Source organism: Silurus aristotelis (assembly GCF_946808225.1).
Source record: "Silurus aristotelis genome assembly, chromosome: 15".
Taxonomy (NCBI): Eukaryota; Metazoa; Chordata; class Actinopteri; order Siluriformes; family Siluridae; genus Silurus; species Silurus aristotelis.
In genome coordinates, this window is record NC_139588.1 from 6134542 (window position 1) to 6156679 (window position 22138).

Here is a 22138-nt window from a genome sequence, read left to right on the forward strand (position 1 = left end):
CCTAAACTCTGATTAAATGATTAACCGTTATTCCTTTACAGTGGTGAAGGAAGCAGCAAGTATGCAGAAGTACAACTTGTTCATGGAGTCCAGGTATCGTTTCAGTGTTTCCAGCATGTACTTCACGCCCCCTGGCAGCCCAGACTACACCAGCACATCCACAAAAGCGGGCAATGTTCTACCACCCTCCCCATTGCTGAAGGAAACTCAGTGCACTAATGAAGACCTAGTGCTGATTCAGAAGAAGGTCGAGCCAAAAGGATTTGAGGCCCAAATGATAGAGGTTCAAAAACATGCACAACCAGAGTTCACTGAGGTACGTCCTGGTGAAGACACAATTGTGGCTGAGAAGATAATTGAGCAGAAGGTAATCATGGCCCATCAGGAAGAGGTTCCAGCACATGCACAAACAGAGCTGATTAAGATACCTTTTGAAGAAAAAACAGTCCTGGCTGAGAAGAGGATGGAGCAGGAGGTCATCAAGATCCAGGAGGAAGCGGTTGACATATATGCACAATCAGAGATTATTATGGTAACTACTAATAAAATCCCAGTCCTGGCTGAGAAGAAGGTGGAGACAGAGGTAATTGTAGCCCAGCAGTTAGAAGATCATGTACAACCAAAGCTTACTAAGGTACCTATTGGTGAAAATACAATTATGGCTGAGAAGATGATTGAGCAGAAGGTAATCATGGCCCATCAGGAAGAGGTTCTGGAAGCTACTAAAGAGCTCAAACTGGAGGATAATGAAGGGTTAGATTTTCCTTTTAATGCAGCAACTAAGATACGAGCCAGATTTCCTGCACATAAGACCACTCAGAGTTTGGGGAAGAAAACATACTCAGGGCCTCCTTTGTTACTCGATATAAACCCAGAGACCTTACTTAACCCATCTATCTCATCAAATACAGAACCTGCACTTAAGCCTGCATCTCATACATTGTTTAAACTTGTACCAAACCCAATAAAAACTGTAGCCAATGAGACACCATGCCAAGCTTGTCCACCCGAGAGAGAGACAAGGCCTATGGACCAAGTCCTACAAAATGAAACTCTGTCAAGTCTCAATTTTATCTCTGCAGAGAGTAAAGCCGAAACCTCTCAGGTTCTGCCAAGCTGTTTAGATGTACAACCCCTTATTTTAGATGAGCAAACCAAAAACACCACTGGAGATACCAAATTATTGGTAGATGATCTTACTTCTCTCAGAGCTCCAATTTATGAGCTCAGAGTCAGCAACATGACACAGGACTTTTATGATTATTTATCTTGGAGCACATCGAAGGAGCAAGACAGCAACGAGGATGATGAGCCAACACTGGAAACCTCAACAGCCAGCTCTAACCCTGAGGACATCTTCATAGTGAAGTGTGAAGCTATCTCAGATGCTAGTGTGAATGTAACTGACGACTCTGCAGATCTCAGAAACGAAGCAGCCAGACCTTTAGATTCCATCAAGGAAATCCGTGACCTTGTGGTGGAAGTGATTGAAGTGGAGGATGTAGTCCAACACTACCCTACCAGTGCAGAGGTCAGCTTAAACAAACAATAAAAGTTGTAAAGGACAATGTGGTAAAGGACACTTTCTGAAGAGATGGACATCATACCATAACTTAATATCTATACTTCGTTATCAAAATTATTTGTTTTACCCCTTCAGGACTTGTGTGTGTGTGTGTGTGTATATATTATATATATATATATATATATATATATATATATATATATATATATATATATATATATATATATATATAGTATGTGGGTCTTAAATGCTGTTATAACTGTGTAGATGTGATGCCATTGAAAGAATGAAAGAATGTATTTGTTTTTTATTGTTAATTTAAGCATAATTATATAACCATGTTCAAATCAGGGGGAAATAAGATTATATATATACCTTTTGCTTAAAAGTATCTTAAACTGTAAAATAAATACACACAAACTGTCCAGCTCGCATTGTTTGCTATGTGCATTTCAAATGCATTTTTTTTTTTCCAAAATCAAATACAGTTCTTATTTGTATGTAATCATTCTGTCACATGCAAACAGTCTACGATTTGTTGCGCATTCAATGCGATGCATTGTTTGAAATCTTAACATATAACAGAGCAATTAGTTGCACTTTAACCGGAGGTGGGAAGTAACAAAGTACAAATACTTCGATACTGTACTTAAATAGATTTTTCGGGTATCAGTACTTTACTCCACTATTTATTTTTCAGACAACTTTTACTTTTACTCATAACATTTTTACACAAATATCTGTACTTTATATATATATATATATATATATATATATATATATATATATATATATATATATATATATATATATATATAAAATGAAAATTATTTTAAACGGCACGAAAGTTTATTAACGCGCTATCAATTCAGCGCACATTTCTGTTTCCCCAAATGTAAATACATAAATAAATAACTAAATATAAAAGAGGCGAAATTAAAACCTTTGGCAAAAAATTTATTAATCCACGACGTCCTTTCTTTACTTAGATATAAAATGAATAAATAAACTCCAGCTAAAAATATTTTTAATCAGTAAACTTTTGTTTTATTTTTGCCTCAAAAGTCTCAAATCAAACACCAAAATCCGCCATGATTCACACAATATGCCCTCTGGGTGGCGTTTTGTGGGTTTTTCCCTCATAATGGCGACACAAACTTAAATTACTGTCTTTAATGATCGTACAGATAAAAACAATACATCATTCAAATCTGTAAAATGTCTATAATTATATATATATATATATATATATATATATATATATATATATATATATATATATATATATATATATGCGTTAGGAAGGGCATCCAGCGTAAAACATGTGCCAAATCAAACATGCGGAGGATCCGCTGTGGCGACCCCTAACGGGAGAAGCCGAAAGAAAGTATGTATGTATGTATGTATATATATATGTATGTTATATATATGTATATATATATATAAGCTTCCTGACTTGACTTGAAGAGGTGCAGTCTCTCCGGTATCACCTCAATAACTGTCTGTGTGGAAACATAGCAAAGGATTTTAATGATGTCCACACATCTCTGCACTGTTATAGCCTTTATATTTAATCACTGTACATATGCTTACATATCAAGTCAAGTCAAGTTTATTTCTGTAGAACTTTTCACAACAGAAATTGTCTCAAAGCAGCTTTACAGAAATCAACAGTTAAGGTGAATGGTGTGTATTTATCCCTAATGAGCAGCCGTGGCGACTGTGGCAAGGAAAAACTCCCTTAGATGTAATGAGGAAGAAACCTTGAGAGGAACCAGACTCAAAAGGGGAACCCATTCTCATTTAGGTGACATCAAGAGTTTGATCATAAATCTTTCAACAATACAGAACAATGGAGAGTGAGAACTAACATAAGTACTGGAGTATAAGATTATAAGTAATGTTCTTCCTACAGTCTTATACAGTCTATATGGTTAGTAGCTCCTAGTTTTATGAGCTTAACATTTGTGATCATCACAGATCCTGCATCAGCTTCTCCACGCCAGGAGGTCCAATGTCAAAACCACACATGTAGTGGGATCCAATTGGCACTGGTACGTCTCTAGATGGTTCGGGATGTTTGCGAGTTCGGCATCTACTTCTTCAAAGGTCCATATTCTTCACGAGTTGGGAGGTGACTAGAGCTGGCCAAACCTCAGGATGCCTCGGGATGGGGATGGAGAGAGAAGCAGTGGAGAGGAATTAGCGTAGCTGCTGTTCATGATATTAACAGCACAAGTTGATAATGTGCATGTAATCAGATGTTCTGGAGCACAAGGTTATGATGTGATGTGTGTTATGTGTAGGCTTTGCTAAAAAGATATGTTTTTAATCTGCACTTAAACTGGGAGAGTGTGTCTGAACCCTGAACACTGTCAGGAAGACTATTCCAGAGTGTAGGAGCTAAATGTGAAAATGATCTACCGCCTTTAGTGGACTTTGCTATTCTAGGAACTACTAGAAGCCCAGAGTTTTGAGATCTCAGGGAGCGTGACGGATTGTAGCGTGTTAAAAGACTGGAGAGATACATGGAGATAATTAATTTAGTGCTTTATAAGTACATATATATCACATGCTGTAAATATGATACATGTTCAACACCTCCAAGCTGCCAGTTTTGGGCACCTGAGCAAGCTCTTAACTCACTACTGCTCATTTAGTAAATGAGATCATTAAGAGTCGCTTGGGATAAACACTTCCAACAGGAAGTGGCTATGTCTTGCTATCTTTGTCTCTGTGTCTCTTTTAGTAAATGTCTCTGTCTCACTGTATATGTCTCTCTCTTTTGCTGTCTCTTTATTTGTTTCTCACTCTTTCTAAAGCTGTGTCTGTGTCTCTTTGTCTTTGTCTCTGTCTTTCCTGCTTATTTACATGTTTAACAAAGTTTTGAGTTTGGAAGTAATGCCATTAGCGATCTATGATGAAAGACTTCCCTGGTTCGATTCTTACCTCTAGTTTTAAAAAACAGAACAATGAAAGGTCATTAAAATTGGTTGCTGGCAAATCATTGTATATCAGTGGTGCAGGTGTTGGAGATGTGGTTCTTGTACCTGAGTCACTTCTCATAGACTTTGAGTTACTGAGAGAATAAACAAGAAGGAAAAATTTTGACCCTCTAAAATCATGATCTAAGAGAAAACGGTGGTCTCCTAACTATAGAAAACCAAGAGTCCAGTAAGCAAAGCCTTGTTTGCCACCCCTGTGGTAGTGTAGTGGTTAGTAATGTGGTCTCTGCTGTCTGACTCGCCCGGTTCAATTCCTACCGCTTTCCTTTAAATTGTTTAAAAAGTTTTAATAAAGAACTATAAAAGGTCCTAAAAATAAGGTTCTTGCAGGAGATCCTGTGGCTCAATTTGAAGAGATTTGCCTCTGGGTTGAGAGGTTGCCGGTTTGAATCCTGGCCAGGGCTCAAAGTTAAAAGTGTGGAAGGTTCCGGTGGCCATAGTAAGGAAGGTGTCAGAAATGGCTGCGTGGACGGTTTCGGCGGGTGTATCCTGAAGCAGGGGGGGCAATATCCGGGCATCTGCCCCCCCCCAGCGTCTGAGAAGCTGAAAACAGGGGGTCATGAAGCAAAAACGTCCAAAAAAGTATCGACTTAGTTTTGCATATATAGGGAAAATTTCTGCCAAAAACCTATCACCCTCACTTTTTCTGAGGCTGTGAAGCAGCAGGTCTTCACAGCCAACCACTCCATTGCTCACCACAGAGTCATTTCCACACAGCTTACCCAGTGCAGGGAGAAGCCAGATTTGAACCAGCAACCTCTGAGCTCAGAGGCAAGGCTTTTATCACAAAGCCATCAAGTCCCACAACACACCTTCTTTTTTGGGGGGGTTTATCCTTCGTTTCATGCTTCAAAACAAGAAATTCAGGCCAGACAGAAAGCAGGATTCGAACCCTGAACCCCACCAACAGCGAAATACCAGTCTTAACCCACTGAACCATCGGGAAGGACCGGCTGTGACGATTGTTTAGAGCAGGTCTATCTTTTCTTTTAAACCATCAACACAAGAATATAATGCTAAAGACAGACATAGGAATCAAACCCATAATGTGACGAGCAGGGACAAAGCAGGATTCGAACCCTGATTCACACCATTAGCGAGGCATCAGCATTAACCCACTGAACCATCAGGAAGGACAAGCTGGGCAGCTTGTTTAGAGCAGGTCTATCTTTCTTTTTAACCCAACAAAACAAGAATATGAAGATGTAGGAATCAGGAATTTAATCTACCTCATGACTAGCAGAAAGCCAGGTTTGAACCCTGACCACCAACATTAGCAAAGTACCAGCCTTAACCCACTAAGCCGTCAGAAAAAAACAGGATGGGAAGCTTAATTAGAGCAGGTCTATCATTCGTTTCAAACCATCAACACAAGAATTTAACGCTAAAGAAAGATGTAGGAAACGAATACAGATGTTAGTAGCACAAGTTGAACCCACATTGTAAATAGCAGGAAGAAAGCAGGATTCGAACCCTGATCCTCACCATCAAGTCAAGTGGCTTTTTTTGTGAGTTCTACTATACACAGTGGTACACATTACACAGTAAAAACGAGACAACGTTCCTCCGGAACCCTGGTGCTACACTAAACAACAACAAGCTACATAAAGTGCATTGAGTGCAACTTAGTGCAAACAGTGCAGACAAAAAACAGTACAGACAGACAGTGCAGACAGAAAACACAAGACAACACAAGACAAGACACAAAACCTGAGATAGCGCCAACTTGTAAACTTACTGTATACTCTGAATATACAGTACTGGATGAGGAGAAGTGTAAAAACTATACCCGGGACTGAATATAAACAGACACAATGTAGTGCAAAAAACAGCAGCAGTCAAGAGGTGCGAAAGACAGCATGTAAACAGTATAGTATAATAACAGTATAGTGTAATAAGAAACAGTAAAGGTGCAAAAAACAGCATATAAACGATATAATAGAGCCAAGGGTGCAAAAAAACAGCATGTAAACAGTGTAGTACGGTAGAGTATAAATAATAATAAATAAATGATGGTGGAATGGGGTGAGATGAGTAATGAGTGTGTGTCAAGTGTTAAGTCTAGGACTTCAGTGAGGCACCAGCCTTAACCCACTGAACCATGGAAGAGATCAGACTGGAAAGCATGTTTAGATGAGGCACAAGCCTTAACCCACTGAGCGACCACTGCTAAAAAGCATGTGTGCTTTTTTGGAGGGTTCATACTTTGTTTCATGCCAGCGCAGTAAGAAAGAAGGCATGTAGGACTGGCTTTGAAACCTTATCACCAGCGTGGACTATATTAAGGACCATGTTCAGGCACAAGCCTTAACCCACTGAGCTACCACAGAAGTGCCTTTTTTTGGTGGAGTTATCTTTCATTAAAGACCAGGAAATCAATAAATCAATCCAACACAGAAAGGACAGAATTGAAATGTTTTCAGAGGGGACAAAGTCCAGAAGTTTTATTTACGAACACAGAAACCAGGAATCAAACTCTCAAACTCATCCTCATGGGGACCCTGACATTAACCCACTAGGCTATCACATCCATCCATCCATCCATCCATCTATCCATCTATCTATCTATCTATCTATCTATCTATCTATCTATCTATCTATCTATCTATCTATCGTTAACATCTGAAACAGGTAGAAGTAATAACTACTTTTTACTTAAGTACATGTCAGAGCCAAGACTTCTTCACTTTCACTTGAGTAAAAAGTTATAATCAGTATTTTAAAACATGAGTATCTGTACTTCTACTTAAGTAAAGGATGTGTGTACTTTTGCCACCTCAGAGGCTCAGTGGTTAAGGCTCTGGGTTTCTGATCGGAAGGTTGGGGGTTCAAGCTGCCACTATTAGACCCCTGAGCAAGGCTCTTGACCCTCAATGCTTCTCTGTGCTGTAACAACGCTGACCCTGTGTTCTGACCCGAGCTTTCTAACATCGCTGGAATATGCGAAGAAAGAGTTTCACTGTACAATGTACAAATGATTAGTATAAACACACCACCACCACTACCCAGTCTGTAAGCTGTGAGGCAGAACTCATGGAGTCGTACAGTAGCTCAGTGAATAAGATTCTAATCAGGAGATTAAATTAGAGGGATCTAGGGGTGCTTTTCAAATATGAAATATACTTTGGGCCGTTGTGTGCGAGCAGTGTGAAGCTGAACAGAAAAGTAACAGCTGCACTTTTTATTCCTCTTTTCTAATTTTGTTTTATTGTATTTAATTGCAACTTCAAATTATATTTATGTATAGTAACAAACAAACAAATAAATAAATAAACTTTAACAATTTCGACTGCTATAATATCTGTTCCGTGTTCTTTTTTCCTTTTTTGTTTTTTTTTTAAGTTGTTGCACACGCGCGCTTTTGATGGCCGCACCGCTCGGTTCAACACCAGAAAGCGTCCCTGTAGTTGACGCTTCTGTGTGTAGAAGTATAGCGTTATTATTATTTTTCTTCCCCACCCGTATTTCTACAAACCCCTCCTTCTGCACTACGATTGGTTAAAATCATCTGCGATCTGTATTGCCATTGGTTGATAGTCCCTAAATCTTCTGTGATTAGCCAATATTGCGCTGGACGGCTAGGGAGCTGCTCAGCTGACCGAAAGCGGGTAGTAGAGAAAGAAACCGACAGTTAAACCATTAGATCAAAGTGGGAGAACTTGCAAAATAGCAGGGTGTTTAAATACTTATTTTCCTCACTGTATATGAACACCCTGCTATTTTGCAAGTTCTCCCACTTAGAAATCATGGAGGGGTCTGAAATTGTCATCGTAGGTGCATGTCCACTGTGAGAGACATAATCTCAATCTAAAAAAACAAAAAAAACAAAAACGAAATCAATGTATGATTTTTTTTAACTATTTATTTGTATGATACAGTTGCAAATAAGTATTTGAACACCTGAGAAAGTCAGTGTAATTGGAAACAAAGGCTACTGTACCAAATATTAACAGAGGTCAAACGTTTCCTGTAGTTTTTCACCAGGTTTGCACACACTGCAGGAGGGATTTTGGCCCACTCCTCCACACAGATCTTCTCTAGTTCAGTCAGGTTTCTGGCCTGTCACTGAGAAACACGGAGTTTGAGCTCCTTCCAAAGATTCTCTATTGGGTTTAGGTCTGGAGACTGGCTAGGCCACGCCAGCACCTTGATATGCTTCTTACAGAGCCACTCCTTGGTTATCCTGGCTGTGTGCTTCGGGTCATTGTCATGTTGGAAGACCCAGCCTCGACCCATCTTCAATGCTCTAATTGAGGGAAGGAGGTTGTTTCCTAAAATCTTGCAATACATGGCCCCGGTCATCCTCTCCTTAATACAGTGCAGTCTCCCTGTCCCATGTGCAGAAAAACACCCCCAAAGCATGATGCTACCACCCCAGTCCGAGGGAGATTGACAGTCATGTTTAGCTTCTTCCATTTTCTAATGATTGCTCCAACAGTGGACCTTTTTTCACCAAGCTGCTTGGCAATTTCCCCGTAACCCTTTCCAGCCTTATGGAGGTGTACAATTTTGTCTCTAGTGTCTTTGGACAGCTCTTTGGTCTTGGCCATGTTAGTAGTTGGATTCTTACTGATTGTATGGGGTGGACAGGTGTCTTTATGCAGCTAACGACCTCAAACAGGTGCATCTAATTTAGGATAATAAATGTAGTGGAGGTGGACATTTTAAAGGCAGACTAACAGGTCTTTGAGGGTCAGAATTCTAGCTGATAGACAGGTGTTCAAATACTTATTTGCAGCTGCATCATACAAATAAATAGTTAAAAAAATCATATATTGTGATTTCTGGATTTTATTTTTTAGATTATGTCTCTCACAGTGTACATGCACCTACGATGACCATTTCAGACCCCTTCATGATTTCTAAGTGGGAGAACTTGCAAAATAGCAGGGTGTTCAAATATTTATTTTCCTCACTGTATATACACACATAATAAACATATTATAGGAGTTTAAAGAATGAGGTACAGGTGCAGAGACCAGCTCAGTATGCATTCATTGATGTACAGAGAAAAAAGGTGAAAGCGCAGACCACAAAATAGAAATAAAAAAAATATATATTATTCATATGTTATGTTCATATGTTATTTAATATTCTATTTACTGTGGGTTATTATATGATATACAGTACAGACCAAAAGTTTGGACACCTTCTCATTCAAAGAGTTTTCTTTATTTTCATGACTATGAAAATTGTAGAGTCACACTGAAGGCATCAAGGGCTATTTGACCAAGAAGGAGAGTGATGGGGTGCTGCGCCAGATGACCTGGCCTCCACAGTCACCGGACCTGAACCCAATCGAGATGGTTTAGGGGTGATCTGGACCGCAGAGTGAAGGCAAAAGGGCCAACAAGTGCCAAGCATCTCTCGGGGAACTCCTTAAAGACTGTTGAAAGACCATATCAGGTGACTACCTCTTGAAGCTCATCAAGAGAATGCCAAGAGTGTGCAAAGCAGTAATCAAAGCAAAAGGTGGCTACTTTGAAGAACCTAGAATATGACATTTTTCAGTTGTTTTACACTTTTTTGTTATGTATATAATTCCATATATAATTCCACGTGTTAATTCATAGTTTTGATGCCTTCAGTGTGAATCTACAATTTTCATAGTCATGAAAATAAAGAACTCTTTGAATGAGAAGGTGTGTCCAAACATTTGGTCTGTACTGTATACCAGTGGAGGGGGATTTGTTATAAGTTATGAATTAGTTGTAGCTCTGTTTTAGCTCCGTGTTACTGATCCGTCAGATGGTCGTGGGTTCAAGCCCGGATATTGCCAAGCTGCCACTCCTGGGGCCCTTGAGGAAGGCCCGTAACAATCAGTACTCCAGGGCCGCTGTATCATGTCTGACCCCAGCTTCCTACCATCACGTGTATATGTAGAAAGAAATTTCCCTGCATACTACAGTAGCATTATTTCATTGTTCAGGTGTAATTTGTTGGTCTTGGACTGAATAATAGAGAAATAGTCGTCTCGCATTGCAAGATAACTATGGAGACATATAAAAACTTGGTAGACTTTTCTCCTGGATTCTGTACGCTCATGATTTCAATGTCACTTGCAGTCAAGTCGTTTGTCCTGATCTCGTCCTTTTTTTTGGTTTTTGCTCATTGTCCAGGTGTCCTAAAGTTAGCCAGACTGATAAAGATGTACGAATCTCAGGACCCAGAGATCGCCGGCATGTCACTCAAGCTGAAGTCTCTTCTCCTACCCCCTCTGTCGACTCCGCCCATCGGTGGTGGAATCCCGGCCTCTTAAATTTAACTAAATCAATATGTACGTCTCTGGGGTTCAATAATTTTACCCACAGTTACTGTCAAAAATGTTAACGTTTTCCAGACTATAAGACTGAAACAGCCGTCCACTGATACATGTCTCACCGCAAGGGAATATTCCAGAACAGTGATGGAAATGCATCGTCTTCAACTTCGCAGTCTGTGACATAAGGAGCACAAGTACATAAATCCTATCAGTTATAGTCTGGAAAACCCACTCTTCAAATCTTTAACTCCTCACATTCGCATGACATTCCCACTCTTTGTATTACATCTAAAACTCTCGAACATATTTATTTATATTTGTATGTCTCTGTGTATTGTCCAAAGTCTTTTGCAAATTTAATTCTACTGCTGCCATTTTTTTTGCCTATTCCTAATAAATAGAAAACACTAATCTAAAGTATTTTGCAAAAATATTTTCTTCAATTAATATCCAGTTCTTTAGTGATATCACGCCACCATAGTGTGTGTTACTGTAATAAAGGCTTCAAAAGAGCGTATAGTAAGAAAGCGGTTGCATTAAACTCATAAGAGTCTCAAAGCATCAGGTCAAAATGAGTTAATTTCATTTGCTGATTGAATTTGAACGAGTTGTGCATATAATTAGGTTTATATGTGCATATGGTCTAAATTGCAGCAGATCCAGCTGCCAGAGCTGCCAGTTTCCTTGTGCATAAGACCATTGTTCAGGAACATTTTCTGTTTAAGAAAAATAGTATTCATAGGGTTTTGTGGGTTTTTTGTTTTTTTACATTTTGTGTTGTGTATTAATTTTCAGCATGCAATAAAATTTTGACCTGCATCAATACTGTGTCTCACAATACTCTCACAATCTATTCCAATATGCTCACAGTATCAAAATACTTTTTCTCCAAATACTCACTGTTTCACAAAACTCACATTAATCTCTCTCACAGCAATAACTTTCTCAAAATACTCTCACAAAACTCTCCGTCTTAGAACTCTCTCAATACTCTCACAAAAACTCACTGCCTTACAAAACTCAGTCTCACAATACTTTCACTGTTTTAAAACTGCTCTCACAATACTCTAACTGTCTCAAAACTCTCAAAATACTCTCACTGTCTCAAAACTCTCACAATACTCTCACTGTCTCAAAACTCTCACAATACTCTCACTGTCTCAAAGTTCTCTCACAATACTCTCACTGTCTCAAAGCTCTCTCACAATACTCTCACTGTCTCAAAGCTCTCTCACAATACTCTCACTGTCTCAAAGCTCTCTCACAATACTCTCACTGTCTCAAAACTCTCACAATACTCTCACTGTCTCAAAACTCTCTCACAATACTCTCACTGTCTCAAAACTCTCTGACCGTCTCTCACAAAACTCGGTTTTACAATTCTCTTACTGTCTCACGGTACTCTCACTCTTACAGTTCTGTCTGACAATACTCTCGCAGTCTCACAATATTCTCACTGTCTCACAAAACTCAGTCTTACAATTCACTCATAGACTCACAATACTCTCTTACACAACTGTTTCACAATACTCTCATTGTCTCAAAACTCCTCTAACAAAATTCGGTTTTACAATACTCTCACTGTCTCACAGTACTCTCACTGTCTTACAATTCTGTCTGACAATACGCTCACAATTCTTTGTCTCACAATATTCTCACTGTCTCACAAAACTCAGTCTTACAATACTCTCTCACAAAACTGGTTCACAATACTCTCATTGTCTCAAAACTCTCACAGTACTCACAGTCTCACAATACTCTCACTATCTTAAAACTCTGTCTCACAATAATCTCAGTCTCTTAAAACTCTCTCACAATACTCTGTCTCAGTACTCTCCCAGTCCCACAAAATCTCACTGTCTCACAATACCCACTGCCTTACAAAACTGTCTTACAATGATGACACAGTCTCACAAAATTCTCACAATACTCTCACAGTCTGACAAAACTCAGTCTCACAATACTCTCAGTGTCTGGTCCAAAACATTATAACAATTATACTATAGCAGGTGTATACTGCAGAGTGGCTGTAATGTATTCCAGGTGGTTGCCCGGGCGTTACTTGGTGGCTGATATGACATTCCATGTGCTATTTGTTTTTTAGTAATGAAGCCAAGCATTTTTATACACCAGAGTGAAGAAATGCAACGCTTTATGGTGTTTGCTCAATGACGAGTTTGCAGATTCATTACAAATTACAAATTTCAGTCATGTATTATATTTAATGACATTCTTTCCAACATGCTTATTAAAGATAAAAAACCTGATTATCAGAGTAGAAATGGAATGATGGCTTTACGCTCAGGTGGATATGCTTTAAATGTCCTTCTGTAATACTCGTGACAGAGATAAGCCGCTAGTACTTGATTGCAGAGAACGTAGAGCACCACGAGCCACCATGTGAATGACCTGCACCTACAGCAGATGCTCAGGGCTGTGTAGATCAGCAGCTCAGCCAGGGAGTGAGGACAGGACACCCGCTCGAACCAGCCACCGCGTGGCATCCTGTGGGCGAACGTCTCCACCCGACCTAATGGTAATTGCAGGTTAATTATTAATACAGGCTTCTCTTAACGTCTTTATTGATGTGTGATGATCATTCATAGCACTGGAAAAGATTTATGGAAAAGTGAAAATACTCATTATATATTATATATAATACGCAATAATCTGCTGAGTAACTGCGAGTTGTTACCTGAGCTGCTAGTGCGCAGGCTGGCGAGCAGCGAGAGTGAGCGGTGCTGCAGCACTGAAGCCCAAAGGAACAGCAGGACTCCTGCTATGTGCCATATGGACTGTGAGAAGGTCAGAACAGAGATCCCTGAAAGAATGAGAGAAAGATAGAGAGATGAACGACATCTAATCAGCATATTTGATATCTATATTTGAAATCTTAACTCAACATATGATATATGGACAAAATACTGGTATATAACATATGTGTTTCTTTTCCAAACTGCTTCCACTAAGTTGTACACACAATTGTATCGGGGTGCAGTAAGATGAAATGTTTCCCTTCACGTGAACTAGGAGACCCGAACCTGTTCCAGGTGCACAAAGCAAGCTCCAAGAAGATATGCTTTCCATGGGAAAACCATTGGAAAGCATGTGAAAGCATTGAGTGGCCTGCTGTAGAGCTATAAACCCTACTGAACACCTTTCTCCACACATTTCCACAAGCACACTCTAAAATCTAGTGGAACATCTACTCAGAAGTGTGAAGGTTATTATAACAGCAAATGGGGACTAAATATGGAATGGATTCTATATGTGGATACTCAAGTGGGTCACAGGATTACATCAAAGTGGCTGTCTCCTCAAACACACTCATGCGAATCTTATCATTTGAAGGCAAAGTATTAAACTCTTGGTAGCACACAGACACTGTCATTCAGGATAAAAGCACAAATGGACTCTCAGGGCTGAACCTACTTTGTTTCGGAGGGTTCCACTAAGCTTCTGAATCCACATTAACAGTCTAACAGGACTGTAAAAAAATTAAAAAAATGTGAATGCACCACTCACACTTCAGCAACCATTTTATTATATATTTTTTAAGGGACAATACTATAGAAATAAAGCTTGGAGTAGTCACTGTGCAGCTTGTATAGCAGTTCAGATTTACTGTCCTCTAAAAATGACTCAACATACATCCACAAGGCTACGTGGCTATAAGAAGATCAGTAACACGCTGAAACTGAGTTACAGTACAGTGGTCAGGGTCTTACATGAGTGGTATGAGAGGTCTGGGGCTGCATGAGTGTGCTGCTGGTACTGGGGAATATATACATTGAGGTTTCCAACACATGTACTGTGACATTCCCTGAGCAGAAAATGACGCCCACCCTTCTGAAACTGGGCCGAACGGCAGATTTACATAAAATCTACCCCAAGCACACCGCCAAGATGACAACTGCATTGCTTAAGAAGATTAAGGTGATGGAGTGGCCCAGTATGTCTCCAGACCTGAACCCTATTGAGCACCTGTGGAGCATCCTCAAGCGGAAGGTGGAGAAGCACCATGTGTCTAACATCCAGCAGCTCTGTGATGGCAGTGCTAGATAACAATGGTGTTCACACAAATTATTGACACTTATATAAATATTGACACTACCATACTTTTAAACACATGACCCCCTTCTCACCTTCTGTAGTCAGTGAGGCGTTTACAGACAGGACAGTCAATCCTAGCAGGATGTAATAGCTCAAGCCAAATGCATATTGAACGATATTGATCAGTCCATCAGAGAAGACGCTGACCCAGAGGCACTCAAGCAAGCGCCTGAAGGAATGGATCCACACGAGAGCTTGTAGCACCAAGATGGTCAGCTTAATTTCTGCAGTGGAGACAGCACAAGAGATGTTTTTTAATACGAACACCTGTTTAAGTTCAATTTAACATTCATGCAGTTAAATGAGACAATGCGTAACATCAGACAGATACAGGTTATAGAGCTTCAGTGTGCACAAAAAAGGGTGATCTTTGTGACTTTGGTTGTGGGCTGGTCAGAGTATTTCAGAAATAGGAGGTTTCCCACACAACACAGGAATAAAAATGTCCTCTCTGCATTGGAAGAAACACTGTTTAATGAGAGGAGATTAGAAAAGAATTAGCACACTACACGTGGCATTAGTGATTCACCTCGAGAGGTCGCTCTCAAAATGACAGCAGACCTTTTTAGCCAATCTAGAAACGGGCGCAACCCGGAAAAACTATCGGTAGTAGTCAACTATTGTGCCGATTTTATCGGCAAAACCGATGAATCGGTTGAACTCTAGTCTGAAGTAATTCAGGTAATAACTCTGTACACCCAGGGGAAGTGGGCAAGCAGCTCAGAATGCATATAAAACATTGATAATAGAAGACCACATCAGGTTTCCACTCCTGCACAAAAAAAATAAATAATCTGAGGCCATCATGAGGGCGGACTCATTGAACCTAAACCTAAAGTAATGCACAGAGTGATTATTTTCTCAATCCTTTCTGGAGGACCAGTCAAAACATTTTCCTCTGAACATTTTCTTACAACAAGGAGTTTCCACACACAGAACCATCGTTTACTTCTGCGAAAATCCCATTTTCTGAAATACTCCGACCAGCCTATCTGACACCTACAAGCAGGCCACCTCACAGAGATTCATGCTTCTTCCCTGGTCTTGATGTTTGTTGTAAACATTAGAGATCGACCGATTAATCAGCACTGATCGTTGGTCGCTGGAACGATCGACTATAGACAAAAATCCATACCGATAGTTTTTCCAGCTTCACGTCCGCTCTCATTACGAGAGCGGCCTCTAGAGGCGAATCACTGACGCCAAGTGCTGTTTGTTTTTACACACGAGGCTGCACGGAGAGCATTAAGACAGCGAATATTATTTATTAAAAAATATAATTCTATTTATTAATTAATAAATTCATATTTATTTTCATTAGCACATTTTCATGCTGCTTTTTATTTTTGTAAAAGTTCAGTACAATTTTAGATATCGGTTGATTAATCGGTTATCGGCAAGTACGATCTAAACTAAATATCGGTAAAAATCCACTATCGGTCGACCTCTAGTGAACAATATCTGAAACCTTTCTCCTGTATCTGCATGACTGATCAACCAAAACATGCAATGTGCTTGTTGATGCTGATAACAATAGGTTACTTTCGTAACCCCGGTTCTCTAAAACATCGAGTGGAGAGATCCACCTATGGGAAGGGCATCCGTACCTGACCTCTGCAGAAGCATCCAATTGCACCAAGTCTGGCTTGACAGACAGGAGCGCATGCCAATGGCAGGTAAGGCAACGCCCCTTACCCGAGTGCATAAGGCACCTGCACGCGCTACCTCTCCTCAGTGAGCATATTCGCTTCTCGTGCAGCAAGCGGGGCAAACTTGGTGGATCTCTCCACTCGATGTTTCAGAAATCCGGGGTTACGAAAGTAACCTATTGTTCTCTTTCATCATCTCGTGTTCGAGATCCACCTATGGGAGATATAGACAACTCCCCGGTTGCCCAATACACTCATAGCGAGGCCCTGTAAGCCAGAGGACGGCCAAACGGGTGGTGCACGGCACGTCACAAAGCATAATAATTAACATAACTAGGCCGGGCAGACGGGGTTGAAAGGAGTGCAGGCCTAGTAGCATGTGGCTACGAAGAGCCCACACTTAAGACTGCATGAGCTACCGGGGTTCGGGTAACATCGAGCCGGTAGTACCTAACAAAGGTGTGCGGAGAGGACCAGCTCGCAGCGGCACAAATGTCCTGCAAGGGAACTCCCCTGAACAGAGCCCAAGAAGTAGCCACGCCTCTAGTGGAGTGCGCTCTAAGGCCACCTGGGGGCTGCATGCCCCTAGATTCATACGCTAAGGAGATGGCCTCTACCAGCCAGCGAGAGAGACGTTGCTTAGAGATGGGATTCCCCGTGTTCGGCGGGGCCCAAGAGATGAAGAGCTGGTCGCTCTTTCGAAAAAAGAGTTTGTCCTGTCCATGTACACCCGTAGGGCACGCACAGGGCACAAAGCATTAAGCCTCTGGTCCTCCGCAGAGGAAAAAGGGGGAGGATGAAAGGCAGAGAGCTCAATCACCTCACCAGAGAAAGCTGGGAAGCATTTAGGCATGAAGGCCGGGTTAGGCCTAAGCAAAATCTTGTCTCCATTGAACGAGAATTTGGTGCACAAGGAATGAACCGAGAGCGCATGCAAATCACTGACACGTTTGGCGGAAGCCAAAGCCAGAAGCAGAGCCGTCTTGAAGGACAGAAGCCTGAGGGAGATATCCCCCAGGGGCTCAAAAGGTTGTCGGGCCAGCACCCCCAGCACCATGGATAGATCCCAATCTGGGACTACACTTTTGGTGATCGGGATGGAGCGGCGCGCGCCCTTCATGAATCTACGGATAAGGGGGTGCTGACCCACCGTAGTGTCGCCGAACCCGACGTGACACGCAGCGATAGCCGCTAAATAGACCTTAATCGTCAAAAAAATTCTGCCACGATCGATAAGGTCCTGCAAAAAACCCAGAATGTCAGAAACTGAGCACAGATATGAGACGAGCTGGTGTTTCTCGCACCACTCCTCAAACACACGCACTTGCAATCATAGAGAGAACGTGTGGAAGAGGCCCTGGCGTTCTGAATCGTGGCGATAACACGTGGGGAAAGCCCCAAAGTGTTTAAATTCGCCCTCTCACGGGCCAGGCCCAGAGAGCCACCCTGTCTGAGTGAGGATGATAGATTTCCCCGTTCGCTTGGGCCAGGAGGTCTGTGCATAAGGGGAGGGGCCAAGGCTCTGCATATTAAAGAGGAATTATCTCTGCAAGCCAAGGTGCCTTGGGCCACCTGGGAGCTATGAGGATCAGAGACAAACCCTGCACCGTGACCCTGGCCAAGGTCAGGGTTATCAGGCAGAGAGGAGGGAAAGCGTAGAGCAGCGCACTGGGCCACGGGTGAGCCAGCGCGTCTACGCCGAGGGGTGCGTCCTCATCCTGAAGCGAGAAGAACATAGGACAGTGGGCGTTTTCGCGCGAGGCGAAGAGATCGACGGTAGCCTGGCCGAACCTCTCCCATAGCAACCTCACTATCTGAGGGTGGAGCCGCCATTCTCCGTAGAGTGGGTTTCCTCTCGACAGAAGGTCTGCGCCCCTGTTTAAAATGCCTGGGACGTGAGTCGCCCGTAACGACAGAAAATGCCGTGCGCTCCAAACCAGCAACCTGTGAGCTAGAGCATGAAGCTTGGAGGAGCGCATGCCGCCTTGACGGTTGATATGTGCCACAGCTGTCGTATTGTCGCAGCGCACCAGCACATGATGTCCCTGCAGGCGAGGCAAAAAATGCTTTGGAGCTTTTAACACAGTGAGGAGCTCCAAATAATTTATATGGGCTGAATGAAGTGAGTTCGGCCATACACTGTTCACTGATCTGCCGTCCTGTGTGGCTCCCCACCCCGTTAAGGAGGCATCTGTCGTTACCACTTACCGCAGCATGATCGCCCCGAGAGTGGTCCCATGCGCGTAAAACTCCGCAGCTTTCCAGCGCTGCAGCGCGGCCATGCACGCACGCGTCACCGTGACATAGCGGCAAAGATCGCGCAACGGGCTGAGATGCAGGGACAAAACCCACTTCATAAAAGCCCTTATTCTCAGAAGACCTAGAGGCAACGCATGGACAGCCGAAGCCATAAGACCCTGTAATCTGAGGCATGTGCCCGAAACGAAGGAATCTCATGTGCGGAGGATAGATGCTTATGTGGAAAAAAGCATCGCTCAGATCGATCGAGCAAAACCAATCGTTCTGCTTTTTTGAACGTATGAGCGGGCCGTGTGATAACATTCTGAAATTGTATTTCCTTAAATGTTTGTTCAACACTCATCCAGAATAGGACGGAGCGAACCGTCTTTTTTCGGGAACAGGAAATAGCGAGAGTAAAAACCCTGATCGCTTAGATGCGGGGATACAACTCGAATCGCTCTCTTCTCGAGAAGAGATGAGATTTCGTCTTTCAGAATGTGAGCGGAGCTCTCGTCCGTATGGGACCATACCACTCCGTTGAACCGCGGGGGTGTTTTGGCAAACTGAAGTCTGTAACCCCTCGTGACTGTGTGAATCACCCAGTCAGGGGCTGGGACAGACAGCAAGCCTGTCACGTGACTCCTGAGCGTCCCCACACAGCCCGGCGAAATGCCGAGAGCCGATCCGGCCGGATTGCTCATTAATGGTGCAATGGCGCCATCTAGTGGCCAAACTAGAGACGACATGCGGGGATCTGGGGAAAAATTCTCTCCCAAAGACGAATTCATAGGATTCGTCAGAGTTATTGATATTTTTTGTATTTTTTGTATTTTTTTGTGAAAAACTGGGGCCGTAGCCTTTATTAAATTTGTGAGAGGAGAGTGAAGGGGAGTGTTTGGTGACACTGCTTCTGCATTTAATCTCACATCTTTCCCCACTGGAACGGGGAAACGCACTCTGGACGACACGGGGAACAGTGAAGCCTGTGCTTAGCAGGCGGGGGAGGTGGCCCGCTCTGCTGAGCTAGTGGTTTCCCGCGAGGTCTGTAATTTCTGCCAGTGTAGTGGGGATGGCGTCCCGCAGCAGAAGTGTTAGATGGCCGCACAGATGGTGTCTGATGCTGCGCCTGCTTCATAGGAAGACACAATTTAAACGTCTCGTCCTCCTTCTTTTTATCATCGCATCGTTGTTGCATCAGGGCCACAGCCGGGCCAAAAAGAGCTTGGCCGGGTTCAATCGGCGCTACTGCGATGCGACGTTTCTCACTATCAGGGAGAACGGAAAGATTGAGCCACAGTGCACGTTCTCTGAACACCGATAAAGCCATAGAACGCCCGCTTGCTTGGACAGCCTGACGGGCATTACGGAGAACAAGGTCATTGACCGAGACGACCTCCTTCCAGAGATCGGGCGATGGTGACCCTTTCTCCAGTTGTTGACCCAAATCGATCAGGAGTTCGGCCTGATACGCGGCCAACAGCGAGGAGACATTAAGAGCTCATATAGCGAGAGCTGAGGCTTTGTACGATGCCTGATGAATCGATGCGGAGAAGCGATCCATTTTACCCGGGAGGACGGGCTTGAGTGGGGCGAGCAGCCCGCCCTGAGATGGGTTGAGGTGTCTGGCGATGGAAGGCTCAATAACCGGGGGATCGCCCATGCCGAGACTCGCCATATCCTTAACTTCCAAACCAGCAAGACCGTGTTTCAGGTCGAGCGGATCTCCCCAGCAATATCTCATGTGTTTAGCACATGCAGGGAGGACGGGAAGCAGCTGCTTTCTCGGGCCGGAAGGAGGTCCCAGAAGCTTGCCGTCATATACGTCCCTCTCCTGATCCGAAGCATTCAGGAGAGCCGGCCATTCGATGCCGAGCCGCGCGGCAGCGCGTTCACAAAGCTTCAGCAAAACCGATTGAGATGGGGCGGGGGGAGCCTGAGGGGCCACGGAGGACGGGATGGCGTCCTCGTCATCCGAGCCGTCGAGAAGGTCTGCCTCGATCTCATCCCCGGAACCTGTCGGTCCTTCGGGGAGACGGTTGTCGACCGGTAGTAAATCCTCGAACGGGGAAGGACACAAGTTGGCCCAGTCAGAGGAAATCGCACCGCGGGAGGCCTTTTTCCCCTTCCGAGTCGGAGAGCTCAAAATCGACACACTGCGAAGCGGGCGTTTTGAGTCTGCGACGCAGGAGCTTTTTTGGGAGCGCCAGGCAATGGCTACAGTTCTCCGGGAGGTCAATAGCTTCTTGCGCATGCTTGAGACCCATGCAGACAACACAGAAGGGATGGGAATCCCTCGCGGCGATGAGTGCGCCGCACGCGGTCGGGCAGGAAGAAAGCGCCATGAAGAAAAAGAAAAAAAGGAATGCAAGCGTGGGCGGCTCGCGAAGCTAACCTGGCTGAGGACGGGCACGTCCGGCGGAGGCTGATCAGACGATATGTCCTCCTGAAGACGAAAAAAAAAGTGCAGTCCAGAAAACCAGGAAGCTGTGAAGAAAAAATTGCAGAAGTCGCGAGAAGCGAATGTTAACTGAGGAGAGGTAGCGCGTGCAGGTGCCTTATGCACTCGGGTAAGGGGCGTTGCCTTACCTGCCATTGGCACGCGCTCCTGTCTGTCAAGCCAGACTTGGTGCAATTGGATGCTTCTGCAGAGGTCAGGTACGGATGCCCTTCCCATAGGTGGATCTTGAACACGAGATGATAAAAGAGAACTAAATAAATAGCAGTATCTCTTTTTCATGGTATTATTCTTTTTTTATTAAAGTACCTCCCCATGCAGTTTTAGGTTCTCCAGTTAGAAAACCAAGCAGATCCCAAAGGAAGTCCGGGAGCTGCTCCTGGAGGAACACAGTGCGCAGAGAGAAGAAGAGAAGAAGTCCATTCCAGAAGACAGACACGGCATAGAAATGCCAGAACCATCTGCAGAGGATGCACAAGGGATAAGGTAATGTTGTGGTATAACAGAAAGGAAATATGTTCTAGATTTCAGATGATCATTAAAGCAACACTGCTTTAACATATCAGCACCTTTTCGGAACATAAAGTAAAGGAACGTTTCTGGGCTGCTGGGTCTGTGCTATAATTTTCCCTATAACGAATAAAAGCCTGGAAGATATACTCGAGCTCTCCCGGTAATGTGAGGGAGAATTTACAAATACCGAAAGCTTTTAGAAAACACAACGCTAACAATAACCACACAATATCTACCGTGTGAAGTGCAACCAGCATCATAGCAACATGACGGAGTTCACTGGGGGAAGCATTCCGTCGGAAAACGAGTTGTGATTTTGGGTTCCGACCTTCGAAATGTCCTGAGAATTACAATAACTAGGAATAAACTAAACAC

The 22138-nt window shown here is 43.0% G+C and overlaps 2 protein-coding genes across 3 annotated transcripts in view; one reads left to right on the top strand and one right to left on the bottom strand.

The window, feature by feature from the left end:
• The window catches only part of LOC310738068 (protein Niban 1-like), a 120577-nt gene extending 118549 nt beyond the window's left edge, over nucleotides 1-2028 (top strand). The window contains exons 14-16 of one of the 2 annotated variants that reach the window (XM_083562988.1): nucleotides 42-475; nucleotides 584-1675; nucleotides 1759-2028. In XM_083562988.1, the coding sequence (XP_083419114.1) occupies nucleotides 42-475; nucleotides 584-1552 (1403 nt within the window). In that variant the 3' untranslated portion in view covers nucleotides 1553-1675; nucleotides 1759-2028. Of the gene's footprint in view, nucleotides 1-41; nucleotides 1676-1758 lie in introns of both variants that reach the window. The other variant, XM_083562987.1, reaches the window with a different exon arrangement.
• An 11004-nt stretch (nucleotides 2029-13032) lies between these two features.
• LOC310738134 (polyprenal reductase-like) lies at nucleotides 13033-22095 on the bottom strand. Its single transcript, XM_083563126.1, is given in 6 exon segments — nucleotides 13033-13322; nucleotides 13488-13613; nucleotides 14938-15129; nucleotides 21560-21711; nucleotides 21820-21881; nucleotides 21883-22095. Coding segments are annotated over 6 exon segments (933 nt in total). The 5' UTR covers nucleotides 22024-22095; the 3' UTR covers nucleotides 13033-13062.
• Nucleotides 22096-22138: the final 43 nt, after the last annotated feature.